General features: G+C 43.7%; 1 protein-coding gene across 1 annotated transcript; it reads right to left on the bottom strand.

Moving 5' to 3' along the window:
- Positions 1-25: 25 nt before the first annotated feature.
- On the bottom strand, positions 26-9,575 carry LOC143818193 (uncharacterized). Its single transcript, XM_077299583.1, has 4 exons — positions 8,539-9,575; positions 8,047-8,208; positions 6,363-6,712; positions 26-611 (listed from the first exon to the last, which is right to left on the bottom strand). Exons 1-2 carry the CDS (start codon positions 9,520-9,522, stop codon positions 8,101-8,103), a joined length of 1,092 nt encoding a protein of 363 aa, XP_077155698.1. The 5' UTR covers positions 9,523-9,575; the 3' UTR covers positions 26-611; positions 6,363-6,712; positions 8,047-8,100.
- Positions 9,576-15,186: the final 5,611 nt, after the last annotated feature.

Raw genomic sequence — 15,186 nt, 5'->3', positions numbered from 1 at the left:
TATTTTATTAATAGTAAAGTGAACGATATAACATAATATTGCATGAATGTGTTTTTAGAAAGGGTCCGGGTGAACCATAAGGTGCTATTCCTATACCTGGAGTGTCAACATTTATATAAAGTGCCCTGTGCTAGATTAAATACATTAATAACTTATAAATAGTTATTCTCCCAAATAAACATTATTATATAGATTTAGCCATATATCTATTCCTATCCATACCCCGATGTACACTGTCCCCATTAAGCGTCCAATAAACGGATAGACTAAGAACAACATAAGATCTCTAAATTATCATCCCATTTTTTACAATAAATATTATTTATAAAATAGTATATTAATATGAATATAATATTTATCCCACATATATACTTTCACAATGGTAAGTATAACATATTCACATTCATAATAATTGGGATAATATAATTCTTGTCTCTGTAGTTGTATCTTCCATCCAATAATTTCAAAAGGTTTTCTTCTCTAAAGGAAGCTGCTGCCACAAGTCCAAATCCCTTGCTGGCCTATCCTGGAACCCGACTCAATAAATGCATATAGAAAGCATAAGTTCACCACCATATATGGATATAATCTAATAATTCATAAGCAACCATCTAGTAAAAAGAAGGATAAAAAGTTAGTAAGCAGTTAATGATGCACAATTAAAATAATAAAATAAGGTAAGATTAACCCTCTCCCTTAGTTTAAAAATGCCCAATTGTATCAAGCTTAAAGAAATGCTACAAATCCTAGATTTTCATTTAACCCTTGTGGGCTCATGGCTCCCAGGCGGAAAATCCACTTACTCTCTAACTGAGCCAATACTCGACCCAGGTCCCCACCCCAAATCCCTAGATCTATCTGGTCTATAGCTCTAATAGTTAGATCATTACTGGAGCATCCATGATATTTTTTAAAATGTCTAGGGAGGGTCTTAAGAGTGCTGATGTCCTCAATGGTTTTCGCTTTTTTAATATCTCTGACATGCTCGCGAGTTCTTATTTTGAGCCCCCTGGTAGTTAAGCCTATATAAATTTTTCCACAAGTACATTTGGCCTCATAAATGACTCCCTTTGATGTACAATCCAAATATTTCCGTATATCGTAGTTACGGGTGCCGTCATAATTTGTAAAAATGGAAGTTTTAACATGATTGAGGCATCCCTTACATAGACCACAGGGAAAAAATCCAACACGACCTTTTTCTCTTTTCACTCTATCCCGGTTTTTTGCTGGTTCGTAGTGGCTATGTACTAACATGTCTTTCAGGTTAGCTGCTCTTTTAGCTACAAACGAAGGTTTTGAAGGCAAAATCCTTTTTAGAATAGGGTCTGTCATGGATCCCAATGGCTGGGGATCGCACTGGACAAGCAAAATAACATAAATAACGGACGAGCTCTAGGGTGATGGAACCTGGGCTGACCGCTGCCCTACTCCTGACAAACACAACTAGAAATAGCCAGGGAGCGTGCCTACGTTGATTCTAGACGCCACGCGCCAGCCTAAGAGCTAACTAGCACTGCAGAGGAAATAAAGACCTAGCTTGCCTTCAGAGGAATGAACCCCAAAAGGTATAGTTGCCCCCCACATGTATTGACGGTGAAATGAGAGGAAGGCACACACATAGAGATGAAAATAGATTTAGCAAAATGAGGCCCGCTATAACTAGAAAGCAGAATGATACAAAAGGGGTCTGAGCGGTCAGCAAAAAACCCTAATCAAAAACCATCCTGAGATTACAAGAACCCATGTGCCAACTCATGGCACATGGGGAGAACCTCAGCCCACTAGAGCTACCAGCTAGCATAGAGTCATAATTAGCAAGCTGGACAAAAAACCAAACAACTAAAAAACAGAACTTAGCTTATCCTGAGAGATCTGGGAGCAGGTAGTCAGGAACCAAACTGAGCACATCTGAGTACATTGATAGCCGGCAAGGGAATGACAGAAAAGCCAGGTTAAATAGGAAACACCCAGCCTCTGATGGACAGGTGGAAAGCAGAGACCGCAACCCACCAAAGTCACCCAGTACCAGCCGTCACCACCAGAGGGAGCCCAAAAACAGAATCCACAACAGTACCCCCCCCCTTGAGGAGGGGTCACCGAACCCTCACGAGAACCCCCAGGGCGATCAGGATGAGCTCTATGGAAGGCGCGGACCAAATCAGTCGCATGAACATCAGAGGCGACCACCCAGGAATTATCCTCCTGACCATAACCCTTCCACTTAACCAAATACTGGAGTTTACGTCTGGAAACACGAGAATCCAAGATCTTCTCAACAACATACTCCAATTCTCCCTCCACCAGCACCGGAGCAGGAGGCTCAACCGAAGGAACAACGGGCACCTCATACCTCCGCAATAACGACCGATGGAACACATTATGAATAGCAAACGATGCTGGGAGATCCAAACGAAAAGATACAGGGTTAAGAATCTCCAAGATCTTATAAGGACCGATGAACCGAGGCTTGAACTTAGGAGAAGAGACCTTCATAGGGACAAAACGAGAAGACAACCACACCAAGTCTCTAGTACCAAATATTCCAGGATGACCAGCCAACACAGAAGAATGGACCTCGGAGATGACTCTACTGGTCCAATCATCCGGAACAAACAGTCTTTCTGGTGGACAACGATCAGGTTTATCCGCCTGAAACTCCTGCAATGCACGTCGCAAGTCTGGGGAGACGGCGGACAATATTACCCCATCCCTAAGGATACCAGTAGGCCCAGAGTCTCCAGGAGAGTCAGGCACAAAACTCCTGGAAAGAGCATCTGCCTTCACATTCTTTGAACCTGGCAGGTATGAAACCACAAAATTGAAACGAGAAAAAAACAACGACCAACGAGCCTGTCTAGGATTCAGACGCCTGGCAGACTCAAGGTAAATCAGATTTTTGTGATCAGTCAAGACCACCACACGATGTCTAGCACCCTCAAGCCAATGACGCCACTCCTCAAATGCCTACTTCATGGCCAAAAGCTCCCGATTACCCACATCATAATTGCGCTCGGCGGGCGAGAATTTTCTAGAAAAGAACGCACATGGCTTCATCACCGAGCCATTGGAACTTCTCTGTGACAAAACCGCCCCCGCTCCAATCTCGGAAGCATCAACCTCAACCTGAAAAGGAAGTGAAACATCTGGTTGACATAACACAGGAGCAGAAGAAAACCGGCGCTTAACTTCCTGAAAGGCCTCCACAGCCGTAGGAGACCAATTAGCAACATCAGCACCCTTTTTAGTCAAATCAGTCAAAGGTTTAACAACACTGGAAAAATTAGTAATGAACCGACGATAAAAATTAGCAAAACCCAAGAACTTCTGAAGACTCTTAACAGATGTAGGTTGTGTCCAGTCACAAATCGCCTGAACCTTGACGGGATCCATCTCAATAGTAGAAGGAGAAAAAATGTACCCCAAAAAAGAAATTTTCTGGACTCCGAAGAGACATTTTGAGCCCTTCACAAACAGAGAATTGGCCCGCAGGACTTGAAACACCTTCCTGACCTGTAGAACATGAGACTCCCAGTCATCAGAAAACACCAAAATATCATCCAAATACACAATCATAAACTTATCCAGATATTCACGGAAAATATTGTGCATAAAGGACTGAAAGACTGAAGGAGCATTAGAAAGTCCAAAAGGCATTACCAAATACTCAAAATGGCCCTCAGGCGTATTAAATGCGGTTTTCCACTCATCACCCTGTTTTATCCGCACAAGATTATACGCACCGCGAAGATCTATCTTAGTGAACCACCTAGCCCCCTTAATGCGAGCAAACAAATCAGTCAATAATGGCAATGGATACTGATATTTGACTGTAATCTTATTCAGAAGGCGATAATCTATACAAGGCCTCAGGGAACCATCTTTTTTAGCCACGAAAAAAAAACCTGCTCCCAGAGGGGACGAAGATGGACGAATATGTCCCTTTTCCAAGGACTCCTTAATATAATTCCGCATAGCAGTATGCTCTGGCACTGACAGATTAAATAAACGACCCTTAGGGAACTTACTGCCAGGAATTAATTCTATAGCACAGTCACAATCCCTATGAGGAGGGAGCGAATTGAGCTTAGGCTCCTCAAAAACATCCCGATAGTCAGACAAAAATGCAGGGACCTCAGAAGGAGTAGATGAAGCGATTGAAATCAGAGGTGCATCATCATGAACCCCCTGACATCCCCAGCTTAACACAGACATTGTTTTCCAATCCAGGACAGGATTATGAGTTTGTAACCATGGCAGACCAAGCACTAGTACATCATGTAAATTATACAGTACAAGGAAGCGAATCACCTCCTGATGAACGGGAGTCATGCGCATGGTCACTTGTGTCCAGTACTGCGGTTTATTCATAGCCAATGGTGTAGAGTCAATTCCCTTCAAAGGAATAGGAACTTCCAGAGGCTCCAGACTAAAACCGCAGCGTTTGGCAAATGACCAATCCATAAGACTCAGGGCAGTGCCCGAATCCACATAGGCATCGACGGAAATGGATGACAGTGAACAAATCAGAGTTACAGACAAAATGAACTTAGACTGCAGAGTACTAATGGCAAAAGATTTATCAACCTTTTTTGTGCGTTTAGAGCATGCTGATATAACATGAGCTGAATCACCACAATAAAAACACAATCCATTTTTCCGCCTATAATTTTGCCGTTCACTTCTGGACTGAATTCTATCACATTGCATAGTCTCAGGTGTCTGTTCAGAAGACACCGCCAACTGGTGCACAGGTTTGCGCTCCCGTAAACGCCGATCAATCTGAATGGCCATAGTCATAGACTCATTCAGACCTGTAGGCGCAGGGAACTCCACCATAATATCCTTAATGGCCTCAGAAAGACCATCTCTGAAGTTTGCAGCCAGGGCGCACTCATTCCACTGAGTAAGCACCGACCATTTCCGAAATTTTTGACAATATACTTCCGCTTCATCATGCCCCTGAGAGAGGGCTAATAAAGCCTTTTCAGCCTGAATCTCCAGGTTAGGTTCCTCATAGAGCAATCCCAGTGCCAGAAAAAACGCATCCACACTGAGCAATGCAGGATCCCCTGGTGCCAATGCAAATGCCCAATTCTGAGGGTCGCCCCGCAGGAAAGATATTACAATCTTAACCTGCTGAGCAGGGTCTCCAGAGGAGCGAGATTTCAAAGAAAGAAACAATTTGCAATTGTTCCTGAAATTCAGGAAGGTAGATCTATCTCCAGAAAAAACTCTGGAATAGGAATTCTAGGTTCAGACATGGGAGTGTGAACAACAAAATCCTGTATGTTTTGAACTTTTGCAGCAAGATTACTCAGGCTGGAAGCCAAACTCTGGACATCCATGTTAAACAGCTAAGGTCAGAGCCATTCAAGGGTTAAGAGGAGGTAAGAAGCAGCTAGACAGCAATTAAGGGCTAGGCAGCAAAACTCTGAGGGGAAAAAAAAAAAAAAAAAAAATTTTCCCTTAAACACTTCTTTTTCTCCTGCTTCAGCCCAAACAATTAACACTTTGTAGGCAGGCTATACTGTCATGGATCCCAATGGCTGGGGATCGCACTGGACAAGCAAAATAACATAAATAACGGACGAGCTCTAGGGTGATGGAACCTGGACTGACCGCTGCCCTACTCCTGACAAACACAACTAGAAATAGCCAGGGAGCGTGCCTACGTTGATTCTAGACGCCACGCGCCAGCCTAAGAGCTAACTAGCACTGCAGAGGAAATAAAGACCTAGCTTGCCTCCAGAGGAATGAACCCCAAAAGGTATAGTTGCCCCCCACATGTATTGACGGTGAAATGAGAGGAAGGCACGCACATAGAGATGAAAATAGATTTAGCAAAATGAGGCCCGCTATAACTAGAAAGCAGAATGATACAAAAGGGGTCTGAGCGGTCAGCAAAAAACCCTAATCAAAAACCATCCTGAGATTACAAGAACCCATGTGCCAACTCATGGCACATGGGGAGAACCTCAGCCCACTAGAGCTACCAGCTAGCATAGAGTCATAATTAGCAAGCTGGACAAAAAACCAAACAACTAAAAAACAGAACTTAGCTTATCCTGAGAGATCTGGGAGCAGGTAGTCAGGAACCAAACTGAGCACATCTGAGTACATTGATAGCTGGCAAGGGAATGACAGAAAAGCCAGGTTAAATGGGAAACACCCAGCCTCTGATGGACAGGTGGAAAGCAGAGACCGCAACCCACCAAAGTCACCCAGTACCAGCCGTCACCACCAGAGGGAGCCCAAAAACAGAATCCACAACAAGGGTCACTCTTCAGTATATTCCAATGATTCAGGATAATATTGATAAGATCCTGCCATTTATTATTATACGTGGATATAAAACGTACCTGATCAGTGCTCCTTGTGTGATCATGATGTTTTGAAAGACCATATAATAACTGATCTCATGGGGTCTTTTTGGCTCTCCAATATCCTCTTTTAATCGATCTCTTGCTGTAACCCCTTTGGGTAAATCTTGCAGCTAAATCCATTGATTGTTTTTCAAAACTCTGTTCATTAGAGCAGATTCTTTTTGCTCTTAAGAATTGTCCAATAGGGATTCCCCGTATTGTAGATCTCGGATGTGACGAATCTGCCATAAGTAAGGAGTTTGTGGCAGTTGGCTTTCTATACATATCAGTTTGGATTCTGCCCTTATCATCAGTTTGGATACTGATGTCCAAAAAAATCAATTTTCCTGCCAAAGACAAAAGTAAGTTTGATGTTTTGATCATTGATGTTTAATCTAGACATCAAATTGTGCAAACCTTCCGTGTTCCACTCCCAAAAAAATAGAATATCGTCTATGTACCTCATCCAGTTATGAACATAGTTCATTTCCTGGATGAGGCCATCTTGAAAAATCCCCCTTTCTCACGCCCCTAAAAATAGATTGGCGTAGGAATGGGCACAGAAGGCCCCCTGTTGTGACCCCAATGGCAGAGGGTCTCAGGAATAAATACCAAGTCTGCAAACACAAAAAAACAGCTCATAGGGCAGTGGTAACTGGGCTGACCATATATCTAATCCTAGCACCACAAATAGAAGTAGCCGGGGAACGTGCCTACGTTGGTTCTAGACGTCTCGCGCCAGCCGGAGAACTAACTAACCCTAGAAGGGAAAAGAAAGACCTTTCTTGCCTTCAGAGGAAAGACCCCAAAAGTTGGATACAAGCCCCCAACAAATAATAACGGTGAGGCAAGAGGAAAAGACAAACATAAGAAGGAGCTAGGTATTTAGCAAAGAGAGGCCCACTAGCTAATAGCAGAATATAGTAAGATGACTTATATGGTCAGCAAAAACCCTTTTAAAATATCCACGCTGGATATTCAAGAACCCCCGAACCGTCTAACGGCCGGGGGGAGAACTCCAGCCCCCTAGAGCTTCCAGCAAGGTCAGAAATCACATTTAGTACAAGCTGGACAAAAATAGTAGCAAAGCAAGTAACTCAAAAAACAAAGAAGCAAGACTTAGCTTAATTTTGCAAGAGCCAGGACCAGCAGACAGGAGCAACAGAAGGATCTGATTACAACGATGCCAGGCACTGGACTAAGGATCCAGGAAGTTTATATAGCGACACCCCTGGACTAATGGTCCAGGTGAGTGCCAAACTGAAGAAAGAAAATCCCAGAGTCATATCACTAGTGACCACAAGAGGGAGCCAAAAAGTCTAATTCACAACAGCCCCCATAGCCGTACCCTGTTGTTGAACAAAAATCTGTGAGTTGAAAACAAACACATTATGATGTAATAAGAATTCCAATAAGATCAAAATAAAATTGGCAAGGGGACCATCCAAATTACTCGAAGAAAGAAACAATTTGACGGCTTTCAAACCGTCCTGATGTCTAATCGATGTATATAGGGACTCCACGTCGGCCGTGACTATAACCATGTTGTCATCCAAAGACAACTGGTCCAGTCGCTGTAAGGCCGACGTGGTGTCCCTAATATACGATGGAAGGGAAACAACTAATGGGCTCAAAAAATAGTCAATGACATCCGAAATGAGTTCACATAACCCACCTTTACCTGCAACAATCGGGCGTCCGGGGGGATCTGTTGGATTTTTATGGAGTTTAGGTATTAAATAAAAAGTAGGCAGTTTTGGTTTACATTTTTTGATGTTATCCAGAAAACTTTTGATATGATGTTCTGATCGAATGCTTTCTCCATGATGTCGATTAATTCTGTCTGAAAAGAAGATATTGGATTATAGTATACTTTACGATAACAGTCACTATCATCCAATAGTTTGTTGGCCTGTTTTTCATATAATTCTCTAGGCCATATGACTAAATTGCCCCCCTTGTCCGCTGGCTTATATATGACATCATCCCATGTCTTCAACTCCTCTATAGCCATCCTTTCCAGTCTAGTGAGGTTAGAACCTCCCTTCTTAGAGTTCGCTAGGGATTCTATATCATTAGTAACTAGCTTGGTAAAGATATCAATGGCTGGGCATAATCCTAATGCAGGAAATTTTTTGGGCTTTGAGCATAGATGTGTTGGTATCGCACTAACCTCTAATGCTGCATTTTCCTCCTCTAATGATATTAATGCTTCCAAAGCCTCCTGTTCATCCTTTGTAATTTGTTGATCAGACATCAGATTTTTAGCATGTAATTTTTTAAAAATTAATTTTCTGGCAAAAAGATGAGTATCTTTTATACACGTGAATATGTCTAAGGAACAAGAAGGAGAAAATGTCAAGCCCCTTTCCAAAACATTTATTTGTGTTACTGACAGATTATGTTGTGACAGATTCACTACCTGATAGCGATCCTTAATTCTCTTGCCTTTCTGGTTTTTATTAAACATGTCCGGAAACCTTCTTTTTTGGCTGCCACTGCATAACTGGAAATCTCGTGCTGGTTCACTTTCACTTGCTGATGCATTACTGTCAATATCCGATGTACTGGGAGTAATAGATTCTTCCCGTTTTCTTATCATTGATTGCAATTTTTTCTTTGGATTTTGCCATCTGAAGATTTTATTTAAATCATAATCTGTAACATCTCTTTGAAATTTCTTCAATTTCTCTTTGCTAACATTATCTTCCCACTTTGTTATATCAGTATCAAACTCCCTTAACAATTTTTCAAACTGTTCTTTCTGCATTTCTTTCTGAAGAGATTTTTGCAAATCCTCCAATTTTTTGTCCACCTCTTCTAGGGATGTTGCATTATTATCAATTAATATTTGTATGAACTCCAACGAACAGGTTGAAGCAGCTGATATCCACCTTTTAACTAATTCAGGATCACCAAGGTCATATGTGGGAAAAAGTTGAACTCTTAGTCCTCTTGGCACAATTTTTTTGGTATGATAATTTTCCAATGTGGTTTTATTCCACCATAGTCTTATCTTCCTCTGCAAAACATTTCTATATTGGAATATGCCATCTTTAATTTCATGTGGGGCATCATGCGAAACGACTGGGACACTTTGTTCAAAAATGTCAACTGCCTTAGAACGCCAAGCCGACTCTCTGGCTTTCAAATCCATAATTTTGGACCAACTGTTAATACAACAGCAACAATTATAAGCATTACTAAATAGTCCTCTCAGATTACCAATAATGGCACTTCCAATCAATTTCCTACTTATTGCGGACTTATATTCTCTTTGCCGCATGAAGAGACCCATATACATGTATTTATTAAAAATAAATTCTTTATTAAACATCAAGATAAAACATTGTTAACAAGACCCGACATAAACAAACTAAGTGTCCAGGGAATACATTTTGCACATACACACTACTAACATTAGTAGTGTGGAATATGCAAAAAAAAGGGGATATGAGATGGTTTACTGTATGTAAACCATGTCTCATATCATGTCGGGTTTGGGAAGGAGAAATGAGAAGCCGGCAATTGAATTGCCGGCTTTTCTCTAACACCGGTGCGTATTTCTCGCAAAGCACACGCATGGTCCGTGTGTAATCCGATTTTTTCTCGCACCCATAGACTTGCATTGGCGAGTCTCGGCCGAGATACGCTGACAATCGCAGCATGCTGCGATTTCACTCGGATCCTGAATACGGTGGAGAAAATATCGGATGATGGGAGCTGCACCATAGATTAACATTGGGCCGAGTGCTATGCGATTTTTTATCGCATAGCACTCGTCCGTATTATGGTCTAGTGTGACCCCGGCCTAAAGGTGACCCTTGCATTGAATGTATAAGGAACCTGTATGGCAACTGAAGACTCTGAAGTGGGTTTTCCTGTGGCCATCCAATATCTGGGTTCAAAGGCTTTATTGGGGTGCATATGACTTGATAACAGGACAAGCCTTGCATGCAATGCAACTGTAATAATTATATGGGTACTACAGAATCTAATAGCATGGGATAAAGCCAGTCCGAGAACAAATTTGCAGCAAAGAATGTTTTTACTCGAAACAGAAATGTAAACAGAAGTGACAGATATTTCTGCAATTGCAACGAGGTCTTCAGCTCTATATAGTAAATAGCAAACAGAGCATAATACAGATATTCCTTTAGTAGTAACAAGGTCCTCAGCACAATAAAGTATATCATAGCAGACTGAGAGGCGAACAGATATTTAAACAAGGAAGTCCAATAAGGTTATTAGTGCGTATGCACACAGTACTTAAATGAGGAAGTCCAGCAAAACTTGATCACACATGTGCACAGTACTTGTTAGTAGGAGTTTAATAATTCACAGATGATGCGTTGTGTGAATGCAGTCCTGGGAAAGAGAGGACGAGGGGAAAAGAGGGAGAGCTCTATATAAGCATAGCAGATGAATAAATCTTTCTTGATGAGACAAGCACAACCTTAATCTTGCTCACCTGGTATGGTTGTACAAGAGACTTACATTGGGCTTGTTGCTCGGGCCGAGTATCTGAGTATTCCAATTTGCTCAACCTGAGCAACGAGCACCCGAGCATTTTAGTGCTCGCTCATCACCAGAAATCAACTGTGGGAGCAATAATAAGAAAATGGAAGACAATTAAGACCACTGATAATCTCCCTCGATCTGGGGCTCCACGCAAGATCTCACTGCAGCGCCCCAGAGTCCTGGTCGTTGCAGTAACGTCGCTCTGCCGCTAAGGGGAGTGATGGTACGTCTGATGGCACTAAAAGAGTTCACCTGACCAGGTATCACAGTCACACATTACACTTCACACTCCGGCCACCAGGGGGAGCAAAAGGTCCTATCTACTAGGCCACTCCTCACACATGGGTAAAACTGGGGGTTGGATAGGAAGTTGGGCAGAAAGTAGCTGGGGAGAGTTCAAGAGAGGACCTGTCAGGGGTGGGATCCTGACAGCGGCCTAGCACAGACAGATCGTTACGGAGCCGTGCCCGTGCCTTATAGCGGCAGACTCCTAAGAAAGGACACAAAGTGAAGTATACTGTGGAGAAGTGAGAAAAGGGATCACAGCACAAAGGAGATAGAACCAGAAGGAGTCGTGCCTCAAGATCAGCAACATCCTTCTGAGGCGCGTAGCCGACGGCCAGAACGCCGAGGAGGTAATAGACTCTACGCATTTGTAGCGCCCCCACTGCCGCAGGGCCGAGGGGTACCCGGTACCGGGCCTCTGAGTCTCTGCTCTGGGGTTGTCACGGTGGCTAGGCCCCGGTCCGTGACCCTGCCGAGGGGCGCACAGTAAAATGATAGATGTGGATAGTGGTGTTGCGGTGCAGTGTAGGTTGTAGTAAATAACGAGGACACCAGGTTGCAGTCTCTTTACCTCTTTACTGGAGATCTCTGGGTCCTCAGTCCAGAATCCAGATAACCAGGCTGCGCAAGTCCGGCCGGTCCAATGGCACTTCCAGAGTTCTCTTAACAGGTGGAAATCTGTGCCTTCCTTCTAGCGCTAGGTGTTGTGGTCCTTCCCTGCTGTGCTTACGGAAAGTCCCCACAACTGTTGTGTCCGTTTCTTAAGTTCCCTCACAACTCGATTAGATGATGTTCTGCTAATCCTCCGTCCCTCCCTGATGTTACGGTTAGGAGGGCACCCGTATGACGGGTAGGCTCGGAGCTCTTCCGGGACCCTAGAGTCGCCCCTCTCCACAAGTTGCCCCCCAAGACTGCATAGGTGATGTAGGTGAGACAGCCCGCCTTAGACTGACTGTCCTGCCGTTGGTTTAGAGTATTGCCTGAAGCTGAATATTGTAATACTCCCTCGGCGTTCCGGCCGCCGGTTGTGCGCCTCAGTAGGATGTTGCCTCGGTCTCACAGCACGACTCCTACTGGTATTCTCCTTCTTGCTTTGATCTCGTTTCTCACTCAGCACAATCTATTTCGCTTCCAATCCCTCCTTGGGCACCGCCGCTATACTGAGCAGGCACGGTCCCGTTACGTTCGCTCAAGTTGCCAGGCCTCTGTCAGGATCCCACCCCTGACAGGGACCCTACTGAATCTTCTCCCACAACACCCTCTGCCACAAGGTGTTGCCTGGTTCCAACCCAGTCAGCTTTCTGTCTGACTTCCTGCCTGACCCCCAGTTTTACCAGTATGTGAGGAGTGGCCTAATGAATAGAACCCTTAGCTCCCCCCGGAGGCCCGACGGTGAAATGTATTGGTGTCTGTGATACCTGGTCAGATGAACTCCTTCAGTGCCATCAGACGTACCATAGCTGCCCTTAGTGGCCATAGTACTGCAACGACCAGGACTCTGGGGCGCTGCACATTACTTTGAACTATGGCAGGGCAGTTAACTTTAGGTTGGCTGTCTCACCTTTTACACCTAATGAAGACAATGGAGGCAATTGTGGGAGAGGGGCGTCTCTAGGGTCCCTATAAAATAACTCCAGGCCTACCCCGTCATACGGGTGCGTCCTATCCACATCATCTGGGGGACAGAGAGAGAAAGAACAGAAACATACACGACAGTTGTGAGGACTATCCCGAGGTGCTCAGCAGGGAGGTTGTTGTGTATCCGCTTTTTGGGCTCCCCTGGTGGTTGCTGGTGGTACTGGTGACTTGTTTGCAGTTTTCTGCTTCTGTTCACCTGCTTCCATCAGCGTTTGGGAGTTTCCTATTTAGCCTTGCTCTCCAGTCATTTCCTTGCCGGTCATCATTGTAACCAGAGCCTTCGGTTGCATGTTCCTGCTACTAGTCTGCTGATCAGCTAAGTGGACTTTGTCCTTTTGTTTTGTATCTTTAGTCCAGTTTGCAGTTTTTGTAATTCTCTGTAGCTGGAAGCTCTTGCGGGCTGAAATTGCCACTCCTGTGTCATGAGTTGACACAGGAGTCTTAAAGTAATTTCAGGATGGTTTTTGAAAGGGTTTTCAGTTGACCGTGAAGTCCTCTTTTGTATCCTTCTGCTATCTAGTAAGTGGACCTCTCTTTGCTAAATCTACTTTCATACTGTGTATGTCTTTTCCTCTTATTTCACCGTTATTACATGTGGGGGGCTGCTATCATCTTTTGGGGTATTTCCCTAGAGGTAAGCCATGTCTGTTTCTTCTTCTACCAGGCTTAGTTAGTCCTCCGGCTGGCGCGTGGCATTTAGGAAGCCGTAGGTATGCTCCCTGGCTACTATTAGTTGTGTGGTAGATTTAGCTCACGGTCAACTCGAGTTTCCATCACCCGAGAGCTCGTTCGTTATTTATATGTTTCTTACGTTCCCTTGCCATTGGGAACCATGACAGTATGACCGGCCATGTGTTAAACTTATTGGCAGAAGAAAGGAGAGAAAAAGGAAGTCTGAAAATTTTTTTTTTTTCTTTTTCCATATGCTTGCTCCATAGTTGGATCAGTTGTATTTCAGCTCTAATCACTGCCTTTGCCTTTCTCTCCTTATAATCCTTGAATGGCTCTGAGCTCACCTGTTTAAAGATGGATCCTCAGAGTTTGGCTGCAGGTTTAAATAATCTTGCTACGAAGGTTCAAAATTTACAAGATTTTGTTATGCATACTCCTATTTCTGAACCTAAAATCCCTACACCAGAGGTGTTTTCCGGAGATAGATCTCGGTTTCTGAATTTCAAATATAATTGTAAATTATTCCTTTCTCTCAGACCTCACTCCTCAGGAGATCCTGTCCAGCAGGTTAAGATTGTAATTTCTTTGCTGCGAGGTGACCCTCAAAATTGGGCATTTTCATTGGCACCAGGGGATCCTGCGTTGCTCAATGTGGATGCGTTTTTCCTGGCTTTAGGGTTGCTGTATGAGGAACCTAATTTAGAGATTCAAGCTGAAAAAGCTTTGATAGCCCTATCTCAAGGGCAAGATGAAGCTGAGATATACTGCCAAAAATTTCGTAAATGGTCTGTGCTTACTCAGTGGAATGAGTGCGCCTTAGCGGCAAATTTCAGAGAAGGCCTTTCTGATGCCGTTAAAGATGTTATGGTCGGGTTCCCTGCGCCTACAGGTCTGAATGAGTCCATGACAATGGCAATTCAGATTGATCGGCGTTTGCGGGAGCGCAAACCCGTGCACCATTTGGCGGTATCTTCTGAAGAGACGCCAGAGAAAATGCAATGTGACAGAATTATGTCCAGAAGCGAGCGGCAGAATTATAGGCGTAAAAATGGGTTATGCTTCTATTGTGGTGATTCTGCTCATGTTATATCGGCATGCTCTAAACGTACTAGGAAGGTTGACAAGTCTATTTCAATTGGCACTTTACAGTCCAAATTTATTTTGTCTGTAACCTTGATTTGTTCATTATCAGTTATTACCGTGGATGCCTATGTGGACTCTGGCGCCGCTCTGAGTCTTATGGACTGGTCCTTTGCCAGGCGCTGTAGGTTTGATTTAGAGCCTCTGGAAGTCCCTATACCTCTGAAGGGTATTGATTCTACACCTTTGGCTTGTAATAAACCACAGTTCTGGACGCAAGTGACTATGCGTATGACTCCAGACCATCAGGAGGTGATTCGCTTCCTTGTGTTGTACAATTTACATGATGTTTTGGTGCTTGGATTACCATGGTTACAGTCTCATAACCCAGTCCTTGACTGGAAAGCTATGTCTGTGTTAAGCTGGGGATGTCGGGGGGCTCATGGGGACACTCCTATGGTGCCCATTTCGTCATCTATTCCATCTGAGATTCCGGCATTTTTGTCTGATTATCGTGATATTTTTGAAGAGCCTAAGATTGGTTCACTCCCTCCTCACAGGGATTGTGATTGCGCCATAGATCTGATTCCTGGCAGTAAATTTCCAAAGGGTCGTTTGTTTAACC

Source organism: Ranitomeya variabilis, chromosome 3 (assembly GCF_051348905.1).
Source record: "Ranitomeya variabilis isolate aRanVar5 chromosome 3, aRanVar5.hap1, whole genome shotgun sequence".
Classification (NCBI taxonomy): Eukaryota; Metazoa; Chordata; class Amphibia; order Anura; family Dendrobatidae; genus Ranitomeya; species Ranitomeya variabilis.
This window is presented reverse-complemented; position numbering and strand designations above follow the sequence as displayed.

Excerpts from the sequence above, each read along its gene's own strand:
- LOC143818193 (XM_077299583.1), bottom strand. The coding sequence starts at position 9,522 with ATGGATTTGAAAGCCAGAGAGTCGGCTTGGCGTTCTAAGGCAGTTGAC. Across the intron at positions 8,209-8,538 it reads AGGAAAATGCAGCATTAGAG|ACAGAATTAATCGACATCAT; the intron begins GTTAGTGCGATA and ends TCTTCTTTTCAG.